The 12,396-nt window shown below is 31.4% G+C and overlaps 1 protein-coding gene across 1 annotated transcript in view; it reads left to right on the forward strand.

Moving 5' to 3' along the window:
* LOC106463453 (DNA-dependent protein kinase catalytic subunit-like) overlaps window positions 1-12,396 on the forward strand; it is a 169,878-nt gene that overhangs the window by 48,391 nt on the left and 109,091 nt on the right. Inside the window, exons 26-32 of the mRNA XM_022390945.1 lie at window positions 783-890; window positions 3,102-3,200; window positions 4,385-4,512; window positions 6,858-6,952; window positions 7,931-8,033; window positions 8,845-8,969; window positions 10,739-10,830. Coding sequence (XP_022246653.1) covers window positions 783-890; window positions 3,102-3,200; window positions 4,385-4,512; window positions 6,858-6,952; window positions 7,931-8,033; window positions 8,845-8,969; window positions 10,739-10,830 — 750 coding nt within the window. The remainder of the gene's footprint in view (window positions 1-782; window positions 891-3,101; window positions 3,201-4,384; window positions 4,513-6,857; window positions 6,953-7,930; window positions 8,034-8,844; window positions 8,970-10,738; window positions 10,831-12,396) is intronic.

Below are 12,396 nucleotides of genomic sequence, written 5' to 3' on the forward strand. Positions count from 1 at the left end.
TTTAAAAATTATATAGTAAACTAAGTGATGATACAAACTTTAGCCATTAAGAAATTTGGATCTTTATATGATGTTTATTTTAATCACTGTTTATGCCCATACCTTATATCTAAAGAACAAAATAATATCTAACTTATTTAAATAATGTGCTAACTTAAAAATGTAGATATGAGTTGTCAGCTTTACGAAATTTATAAAAACTTTTTTTTTCATGTAATACTGAGTTTTGGTTGAGTAAGCATAATCTTTTTCATACTAGTCTTGTTCTTCATGACAGAAAATTTACCAAGAACAAAAATGATATAAATGCATCTTTTAATATTTTAGGACTAGGCATGGCTTACTAGTTATCATGCTGGATTGTCTACCCAAAGGTTCATTATTTGCATCTCATTGTCACAAAAAAATAATAACTGGTGCTGGAGTGCATTATAAGGAATGATCCTCGAAGAGTAACCCACAAATTAGATACTGTTGAATAGCTGCCTTCTCTCTAGTTAGTCAGCTCAAAATTAGAGATGACTAGCACAGATAGCACTTGTCTAGCTTTTTTTGTGAATATCGAAACCAAAACAAATCTCTTTACATTTTAAACATATGTTTATAACTTTGATTTTCTGGTATTATGAAGGTATATGTTTATTTTGTAATTTTAGTAAGATCATTATTTTTCTACAGGAATTTCCATTTTTGCTTCTTTTTTACCCTTTTTTTTTGTAAATATTGTTCACTTTTTTTTTCCCTTAGCAATTATACAAATATTCTAATGTTCTATATTATAGGTGGCTAGACAACTTTTTGAACCTCTGTGTTACCAAATAATTCATTGGTTTACAAATAACAGAGGTTTAATGAGTGAAGAAACCATGACACTTCTTCAGGCTTTGTGGGTAAGAAATGTTTTAACTTATTATATTTTTATCCATAATCTTCTCAAATATTTCTTTTTGCAAGTGATTATATTTAACATATACGTTTTAACCGTAGTATTACGTATCGAATGTTGCACAAGAACAGCAATTATATTTCATGAAAACTTAATGGAGTAAAGAACTTTATAAGACAGTCAAAACAAGTTACTGAAACATCATAGTCAACAACATATGGAATTCACAAACTGCTCTTCAGTGATTACAAGTTCTCCTACTTCCTACTAATAATGCTGCATGTTGGACTGAGTATTACATCACTTCAAACCCTTCTCTAGGAATTATACCAGATCATGTTTTCATGACTTCAGTGTTGTTGTTATCCTTTCTTCACATTCAGAGGGTTTGAATCTTGTGTTAGTTTTTATTCTTGGCAATTTTTTTTTTCGTAAGCAAATTAAGTTCTGTTTTTATCTCATTAACTAATGAGAAAAATGTTTGGTGTATGAGTGCTGTAGCTGGAAACAAAATGCCAGTACTAGTAGGCTTAATCCAAGATTGCCTTGTCTGTTTTGATGTTTATGCTCCACTGAAAATGGTATGTAAAGCTCCTTTAACTGGCTGGTTGATGAACAGCTGATCAATTACAAAATGTCTCTTGATGACGAAGGTATCATAAAATAATAGAAGAACATTACAACTAACTTTTGTGTCTAACTGATCTAATGCATTTCCTGTCATTACATTATCATGTCCTTTTATTAACCAAAATGTACTGAAAAAATGGGCTGTCACTATGCAAACAAATTCCAGCATGCATCAATACATTTTTAAGACAGTGGTTCGTGTCCAAACATACATAATATTCCATATCTGCCTTTTAAAATACTCAGTTTGTAAATTATTGGTCAGCAACTTAAAGTACTTTAGTGGAAACTGATTTGTACAAGTATTTTCTCAATATTTCATGAAATGATGAATTTGTAATTTTGTTCATTGGAACATTATCTAATGTGGCAAAACTCCAGTGTTTAGAGTTTAGCCTAGCAGTAAATAATGTTAATAACTAATGCCTCAAAATGCCTTAGAATTTGCTATAAAAGCTTCTAGGAGTTGCATAATCTTTATTTGCTGAGACTCGGGACCAGCCAAAAGTTTCACTTGTTCTCATCCAATTATATTCTTTATAACCTTTTCAGTTAGCTAAGTATTTCAACAAATAAGAAAAATTTAAGTGTAAAAATAGAAAACTTAAAAACTTACGACAGCTACTTCTTATTGGAATTGAGACTCTTCATGGCTTGTGGTAGTAAAATATTGGGAATGGTTGCATAGAATAAAGGAGATTATTTGAACAGCTAAATCATAGCAGGTATCAGATCTAAAATTTAATGATATTTTATAAAAAGCGTGATGCCATCTAAAAATGGATTGCTTTCGAGAAGGATATTTAACAGCCGTTTCCAGTTCAAAATATTCATATATGCAAATCATAAAGATGTATTCAGGTTGGGGATTTAGAATCTCTAATACTTTAATATCCCTTTTACTCAATGACATTAGAAAATAATGGAATGTGGATCAATTTGAGACACCAGGACCATCTAGAAAAAGACCTGCATCAATAGTACTTCAGCAGTGGTAAGCATAGGGCAACATCTTGTAATAGGTGTAAATCCATGAATGTAAAGGACAATGACCAAAGCTGTATTTTTCCTCCAGGCAACGGTACACAACATAATCAAGAAGGATCTCTGACTAGAAGTAAGGTCTGTAGAATATGATTTCACCAAGATAAGGCTTCCAGTCATACCTGACATTCAACTATCGCGTACCTTAAGCAGCTGGAGAATCAAATAGGAATTTATGGTATTCCATAAGAAGACATACTGCCTATGGATTAGTTTGAAGTCAAACTGTTTAACTGTCATTCTTATACACTAGATGAACTATGAAAATTCTGCAGGAAAGAGTGATATGCTTTGGACATTACAGCTTTTATAATAAATATAACAGAGCCTTCTGCAATGGAAGATATTTTGCAGGACCATTGTAAAGATGCACAGTCATGAGATAAGCATTATCGAATATTTCAACAGGGAATGTAACAACATGATGAGGCTTCAGAATTATTTTAATGTAATAAAAGCAACTCTCTGTACAAGTTATTTTCTCATATATATATATAATTTATGTCATAATAACCTAAACTATATTACATATTACTTTTAGGATGCTATCACTGAGCGAGAAGATACTTGGGTAAGAGACTTCAGTGGAAACTGCCTCAAAGAATTTGTTTTGTGGTCAATAAAGCAAACAGCTCCGAAGGTAAGGCATATTTTCTTTTGGAGTTGTAAATTGGTTTTGATATAGTGAATTCACTTTTTAATATAATCGAATCAAAAAGTAAGTCACATGATAATTTTGTCTTATTTACCAAAAAACCAGAAATTGAGGCAACTAGCATAAAATACCACTCTAATACAGGATTCAAAGGCATCTTCATTATTCACAAAGGCCCCCCAGTGTACTGACCAGGCTCCTCCATATCCCCAGCTACTTCTGTAGTTACTCTAAGGGTAGTCAATAGATTTAGGTGAGTCCCAAATCTATATATTATTAAAGCTGACATTACAAAAAAATCTTCATACCCATAATAATACTTGAAATAAATGTTGAAGACATGTTTTAAAGAATACACAAAAAAAGGAACATGTCATTTACTCACAAAACACCTATATAGCATAGACTCCAAACAAAAGATGTATCAAGGGAGCTAAAGTGTGCTAGGAAGATTACCCAGACATGATGAGGTCTAAGAAGACCAAATGTGTCACAGACACCAGGGGCTGGTATCCTTCTTTATTTTTGGGTACAAAGCTGGCCAAATTTGTGAAATAGTATTAGAATTTTAGTTAACCTCTTTATTAACAGTGAAAGGACCTGACTGATTATTCACTGCATTCTAATCATCATAGGTTTTAGTTTTCTTGTGTATTAAATGCGTATCATTTAATATTTCTAGTCAGTTTGTTGTACAGGGTTTTCTTTATTGATTTGTAATGACTCTGAATTGTTTTCGTTCAGATATGTAAAATTAACTTTTGATAAAAACTCTTAACGGTAAAGTATACACTTAGTGTTTGATTTTATTCTGAACAAGAAACAACAAAAGTCCTCTCAACAGTAATGCAGTCATAAAACATTTTAAAGTGTTTTTTCACAACAATAAACAAAAGTGTAGCAAAGAATGTGACAGTAATAAAGTATATTGAGAGTGTATTCCTGTTCACAACAATAAACAGAGGCCTAAGCAAGAGTCAAATACTTATAAGTGTGTTTAATGTGTTGTCTTGTTTTAAAATATAAGAAAATTCCAGTCAAAATTAAGGCAGTAATAAAGTTGTTTGGTACGATCTCTTGGTTACAACAAAAGAAAAACACAGTCCACATAATTAAAATGCTAAAGTTTCTTTATTTTACATATAATACTTTTGTGTTATTTAAAATAGGAACAAGAAAAAAGTCCAGTAAACATTAAGGCATTGATGAAACGTCTTTACAGCTACTGCCTTCACCCAAATTCATTCAAGCGACTCGGAGCAGCACTGGCATTCAACCATATATATGCAATATTGAGGTAAGTCTGTTCAATTGCAGGCTGTATGTTATAGTTCTATATTAATGATAAAAACATCATGCAAACGTTTTTTTTAATATTTGATAAAAGTTCCAGAACATTTTAATATCTTCTCAATAAATTCATAGAAAAGTTGTCACCAAAATTGTTCATATATGGTGTAGTCTTTATCTGCTTTGGTTTTTCTTGTATTAATATTGAATTATTGCTTTCTTTGCATTTAATACAATCTGTTGTATCACGAAGCATCTGGGTATTTCTAGTCTCATCTCTGCTCGTTCTTGAATAAGCCATTTGATGATAGTTGTGCCATTCACGTTGACCTACTTCTGGCTTACCTTGAGTAACTAGTTAGGTACACCTCTCTTGATTGATGTGTGATTTCATTTTACCTGCTGAATGACTGGTAAATTTGAGATTTCATTTTATTTACTGATGACTTGTTAATGTAAGATATTATTTTATTAACTGAATTTCTGCTAAATGTTTATGATATTTGATGCCTTTAATTCATTATTTTTTTTGTTTCTCAAAACTACTATATCATATATGTTCATCTGTCTTAGAAGTAAAAAAAAAAGGTTTTTCATGTGGAAATGATTGTTGCTTAGGTATAATTTTATAGAGCACTTATCATGAAAGGTAGTGCTAACATGTTTTCTGGTTAATATGTAATTTCTTTCCTTAATGTGTACTTCGTAGAAGCTGTGATTTCAGCAGTTCTAATAAAACATTTTCAGCAACATTGAACTATCAAAGAAGACACTATTTTTATCAACTAGATGTTTAATTGGGCAGTTTTAAAATATTTGCATCTTTTATCACTCCTTCTAAAAAGTATGAACCAACTAGAAAACACATTCAATGCACATTTTTATTGCTGATGAATGTGATGTTTAGTGCTTAGCTCTCGTGCAACACAAATGCATGTTGGGTTACTTTTGTATTTGATCTGTATACTTACGTTTTACCAGTACATTTACAATGCAGCGTGGCTTCTGTTAAAATCTATAAATTGTTTCACTTGGAAGTTCTTATTAATAATTTTCCTCACCCCACTTCTCTGCAGATTAATAAAAAATCAACCATAATATTTAAATTTGTTCTATAATGGTTAAGTGTTAGTTGAAAGAGGAATGTATTGTAAACAGGACTGTTATTGCAACTTTGTGTCATACAGGTACTAAATCCTTTGTTACACACTAATGGTTGTGTATATTTTTTCCACCTCTGCTCAAAAAGACCATGTACATGTACATCAAGGAATTTTTAGCTGATCAATGCTTCAAAAAAGTGTTATATGATATGCCACAGCTCAGGTTGCTGTGATTTCAGTCGTTTAACACACACACTTATAACTATATACAAATAATATAATGAAATTGCAATATTTGCTTCTAAAAGTTCTAAGTAATTAATAGTTACCAATGTTAAGGTTCTGAGGATTTCAGTTGCTTGTTCTGTGACACATTGGTGACACATCATGAGCAAAGAGTTTTATTTAATACACCATAGAATAAGCTCAAATGCTGCAACATTTTCTGTGGACCTGAGGTTGTATAAAATCTTTCTTACGCAAATGGCATTAAAGTTGTGTTTTAATCTTCTGTATATAACAAAATAACCACTTTTGACAAAAGCATTCGATTAATTTATGTGAATATTTCCTGGAAAATGAAAAAAATATATCCATACTGGTAATGTATAAATATAGAGGGCTTGACTGAACAACTGAGAAGTATGTAGATTACTCATTTGTAATTCAATGATGACAAAGTTAACCTTAAGAAAAATGATTGCTACAGACAGAACCAGTCTTAGCCAATGTGGGTCCCTAGGCAAGAGGCAATTAAAAAAAAACCTGAGGGAAATTGTACAACAGAATGATGTGATACATTCAGTACTTTGTCCACTGTATGGTTTTGGTTTTTTGTTTCTTCTTTAAGAATCACATAAAAATATTTATGCAGGTTCTCCCCCCCCCATACTGCCTTGCTTTAAGGCTAGCTCTGGAAGTAAAAGTAATCTGATAACTAGCCTCATATAAAACTTCCCTTTGCTTTTAAAGCTAATTATATCTTTGAACAGATACTGGCTAAAAACTCTAACAGTAACATTAAAAAGCACATAGTATTTGTAAATGATCAGTAAAATTAAGAATTCACACTTGCATGTCACTGTTTAATTTGAAGGTTGTAATAACTTGAAACAACTCCAGTTCTTCACAACTTATATGTTTTAGCTGTTATTACATATTTTTAAAACATAACATACGATTAATTTATAAGTGATGGTAAAAGTAGTTGCTGATTGTGTTTAAAGTTGGACTCATTTGTGATTTGTAGAGAAGAAGAACCACTAGTCAACATGTTTATTTTGGAAACACTTGTACATTTTGTTAACAGTTTGGCTATTGCCCACAAGGATGAAAAATCTTTAGGTGAGTAAATAATGTCATGATAGCCTTAAAAAAGATAGCCCAAGTGTAGCCTAGAGATTAGCATGTAGAGCTATTGGTAGAAGGGTCCAGGGTTTGAGACGTGATGCCCTAAAATTATTCACATTTCTAGCTATTGGTTCATTAAACAGTCAATCAATTCCATTATTTGGTTCAGAGAGTTGAACAAACCCTTGTAATAATGGGTGTTGCTTACTGCTGCCTTCCCTTTTCTCGATATTTAAAATAAAACTGTCCAAGGAAACAGAAGCTAACCTCCTTGACGTATAGAAAGTTACACTTGAACTTGACACTTGACCTCAACTGGATTTAATATATTCCAAATTAGAACTTAAGAAAAAACAATATTCAAACATGGAATATAAACTATAGGAGAAAGAGTAAGGTATATAGTATAGGAAGATATTATGAGCTTGATTGAACAACCAAGAAGTATGCAGATTGCACACTTAGTTGTGATTTATGGATGCCAAAGTTAATCTTTAAAAGAAGTAATTGATATATGCAGAATCAGCCTGCCTCAGTGTGTCCCTTGACAAGATACAAAGTGCAGGGCCTCTCGTAGTATTCGGCAATAACCTTAAGAAAAGCGATTGATACAGGCAGAATCAGTCAATGTTTGAACTATATGTTTAAGTTATGAAAAGTTGTTGAATATGATAAATAGCTGTGTGTGTCATCAATGCTGTTTGAATAAAATGTAAACATTGACCATTGTGTGGAAAAATTATATATTGGAGGTTTCTAAAGTAAAATTTAAAATTCTCTCAGCCACTTGCAATGCACAGAAAAAGAAAGCAATAAATGTATGTCGCAACAGAATCCTGTTGTTTTTGGGACACCCTGTATTTTATGGGAAAGCTCTGCAATGTACTTATTTCCTTTGTGTGTAAGTTAACTTGTGTAACAATTTTTATGTATAATTTGTAGTCTGATCTTCTGAATCTTATGATTTTAAAGGGACGCAGGAACAGTGTAAACAAGCACTCGATCATGTTGAGCGTATCTTGAGAGTAAGGGCTGAACTTTTGAACAAACCCAGCAAACAACGTCGTCAGCCACAGTAGGTGTTTGTTTTGTATTTAACATGAATTTCACTGTGCAGAATTATGTGGTTTTTGGATTCATAAAAAGTAATTTTCTTTATATACCTTGTATAGTTCTTTTTTTATGGGTATGTTTCATTTTATAGATGTTTCAACATGTATTTTATGATCAATTGACATTTCCCTGATATCATATTGATGATTTCTATCTTTCTTCTAGCATGCTGAAAAGAGCTGACAATGTGTAAAATTGTTATTTTCTCATTTCAGTGTATGTTGTGCAGATCGGAGCTTTAGACAATTTGTAACTAAATGATCTATATCTTTAGATACATTTTTTTATTTCACTTACATTAATGTGCTTTGGCTTTCCACCCTTATCAATAAATACTTCTTTTAGATCTCCTAAGTCTGTTTTTAGTTACATTGAACCTTGTAAGAAGCTGTGTAACCCTTGTTTAATAGTGTAAAACAGACACTTTGGAATTTAATTAAATAATATTTTATATGATGTTTTGTTTATTTGTAGATAAGAAGCACTTATTTTTTTTAAATGGTATTTCTCATCTGGTATGGGTTTTGTTAACTAATCTGACTTATGTGCTTTCATGTTATAAATTTATCCAATGAGATATAAGGAAAGAGTTCTAACTTTAGTTGCAGAGCTGAATACCCTCAAAATTACTTTTGGAATGAGAGAGTGTAAAGATGTGTGTGTGTAAAAAAAACCATGCCACAAAAATAATATTCCGCTTTTATATTTATTATATGTGTATTGTTTAATATTTCCTATTGGAACAAGTTGTTACATTTTGTAGCGTGTTACAGGTGTCTTGACGGAACAACACTGTCAGCAGCTGTGCTGTGGTTGGTGCAGCAGTGTGGCAAGCCACAGACAGAATGTCGTCACAAATGTATGGAGTTAGTATTCAAACTAGCACCCTGTCTGCCTGGTTAGTAAACATATTAGAATAATGAAGCATTTAAAAGTGAAACAAATGTAGTTTTTAATTTTGAATCTTTTCTCGTAAAGTGATATATAAAATTGCAATTTATTTCCTGACTGAAAAATAATTTTTTTGAGTAATGAAATCACCCGCGTTTAAAGTATGCTTTTAAGTTTTGTTGGAAGAATTTAAAACATTTTGTGCGAGTTTAATAGTTTTAAACTTCTAGGTCAGGAAGCTAGTTTGTTAAACATTTTTAGATAAATTAAGATAAAATTTTGATTTAAGTTACAGCAGTGTGTAAGATAGTTTGGTATAGTATTGGTTTGTGTATTCATTGTTAAATACAGTGAGTTAGGAAAATCTACTCAGGCCAGACATTGTCTAGTGAGTAGCATACAAATATACAGATCGGAAAGTCTGAGGCTTGTGCCACTGTGTCTCTAAGTGCTTTCCACACTTTAGGTATGTGTGCATTATTTGGTTCAAAGCTGCAAAAAAAACCCTTTGGGTAGCTAGTGCTGCTAACTGGTTGCTTTCTCTCTGACTAATAGTTGAAAATAGTGTTTAAGCTCACATACTGCATAGAAATAAGAAAAAATTGGACAGAAAAATGTGTTCATATATTCTGAGTTTAGTATTAAAGATAATTTCATTTTGATGCCCATCAACATCTCTGTTTAGTTCTCATTCACACCTCCCAGTTGCTCAGCAGTAAGTCTGAAGGCTTGTAATACTAAAAACCAGGTTTCAATAACTATAGTGGTCACAGTACAGATAGTCTATTGAGTAGCTTTGTGTTTAACAAAAACAAACAGTATAAATGTTCATTCACATCAGTGGGCACATACCAGGCTTCCATCATGCTTTGTATTGACAAGTAGCCTTATCTTGAATGTAGCCTTGTGAAGCATGGTACCTTTCAGCATCAAATTGGTATGGTTGAATGTAGCCTTATGAAGCATGGTACCTTTTAGCATCAAATTGGTATGGTTGAATGTAGCCTTATGAAGCATGGTACCTTTTAGCATCAAATTGGTATGGTTGAATGGTAGCCTTATGAAGCATGGTACCTTTTAGCATCAAATTAATATGGTTGAATGTAGCCTTGTTAAGTATGGTATCTTTTAGAGTCAAATTGGTATGGGTGCTGTTACATACATTTAGCAACACTTGCTAATTTGATTTAACCTGATCCAATTATTTCAAGTGGCTGATTTTGAATTTCTGGAGAAATTTCTCTTCTGCTACTTAGTATGTTATCTGAAAAAAAAGATTTTGGTTTAATAAAAAAGCAAATATTACTCTCCTAGATTCACACCCTAAAGAACTAAACTTATCTAAACCATTTTATATGTTTCTAAATGTATAACGATTATGTAGTTTTAAATTTAGCTTTGTACTACCTAGTAAATCTGTTGAGACAAGAATATTAAGAACTAAAGTCCAGAAAGAAAAAAATAATAATATGGAAAAAGTAGGATATGATCCCAAAAAAACATAAATTCTTTTCATTTTCAGTAAATTTTTCATGTTTTTTGAAATTCAGTCAGATTTAAGAACCTTTGTTTTCTATGATATACTGTGGTGTGACAGTAAAAAAGATATTATGACAACAACAAGAGCAAAAAATGGGAAAAGTGTGTATGCTGTCATCCTTCTGCCATTTGTGTTCATATATAATTTTGACCTTAGCACGTTTGAATTTTGAGAATTTGTAAAAGGCTTGATTATGTACAAAAACAAAATGTAATTCTGTATTTTTTTCTTGTAAGGAACACACAATACACAAGAGTATTTTCAGCAGTTGCTAAAGATGAAGGGTCCACAGTTTTTTATAAACAGGTATAAATTCACACTGCTAAGTGTATTATAAGTGTGTTATTTTTCTAATTTTAACTAAATTATTTGAAAAATGATATTATATGTGCTTAACAGTATGTTTTTATGTTTGAGTTCATGATAGTAAAAAAAAAACATGTTAAGATGAAATACTAGTGGGACTTTTCTTCATCAGAGATAAAGCTAGAATATTAATAGGTTTGCTTAGTTATATTTAAGAATAGTTGTGAACCAACTTGAAAAGCTGTGATAATTTTAAAATACCTAAGATTATAAAAGCTTTGGTCATAAGGAGATTTATTAAAATTTTAAGTCCTAGAAAAAATAACCACAGGACACTGTTAATCTAGGTTTTTGTATTCGATGATTACGCGTACGTGTGTAATAGCACATTTCAAATTTGAATGTAAACTGACTAAAAACGTGATAGTAGCATCTTGGAGAAATTCTTGTTAATATGTTATTATTGGTAACTAACCATGGAAAAACTGTAAATAAGTTTAGTGAATATAAACACGCACTGTAAAATATGTAGTAATTTTTAACAATGGTTCGATATTGGTTTTTCTTTGTAAATGCTGAAACCTATCATCAGAAATGGAATATTTCATATAAGCACAAATAGATCTTTATTTTGATAGCAACTTAAACTTGTAACTTTATAAATTCTTCTACATAATTTATATGATTTTCAAACTACTATTCGTTCATGTGTTTGTGCCACATCAAGCTATATTTCTGTCTTTGCATACAGACAGCTATGGACTTTTTGTGTCATAAATGGAAAACGTTTATATTAATTAAAGTTTTCATGAAGTTTATACTTTTTCTCTAGGATTCACTAATTCCTAGATCAAAACAGTCAGTTTCTCACACTTCATCAAATCTATTAACATGTTTAATAAATCATAACTGTTAACATCCAGATGTTAAGACTCTTTAAGGCAGCACATACTGTTTTATGTTAAAATGTGCTATCAGTTAATTTATGGAATAGGGATATATAGACACTAAACATTATTATCTGAAATACTATAAAATATGAAACTTCAACTGTCTGTATTTCGTCACTTAAATGGTTGCTTTAGTTTGAGAGAGTATGTCTTAAAACCTAACTACCATTTCTAAAGATTTTTTCAAATTGAGAATGCTACTCGTATAAACTATATAGTAAAATCATGACCACAAATGTTAATATCTAAAACTTTGTGCACTGAGATCATTATCAAAAAGTGCAATACATTAGATACTTAAAAGTGAGATACTTAAAAACGTAAGCTATTAGGATAGAGTTGTTTAAACATTCGTTTAACAACAAGTAAAAGCTTGGAATGGTCTATTCTTTCATTGGGGGTGTGTCTGAATTAAATTGTGGCGGAATGCTGCAAGTTCTTCAAATATCTATAGAATGATAGGTTTCTTTTTTGAGTTTAAAACACTCAAATTCACCATTTCGATTTTTGATACCCCACCTTACTGCTATAAAGGCTTGGTTTGGTCTGAAGTTTCATATGGTAATAGTGTGCAGAGTCACTGATGAGGAGTGGAATTGTCTGAAACTAGTCTGGCCCACAGACACCCCCCCCCCCCA

The sequence above is a fragment of the Limulus polyphemus genome, unplaced genomic scaffold, assembly GCF_000517525.1.
Source record: "Limulus polyphemus unplaced genomic scaffold, Limulus_polyphemus-2.1.2 Scaffold1412, whole genome shotgun sequence".
NCBI classification, from domain to species: domain Eukaryota; kingdom Metazoa; phylum Arthropoda; class Merostomata; order Xiphosura; family Limulidae; genus Limulus; species Limulus polyphemus.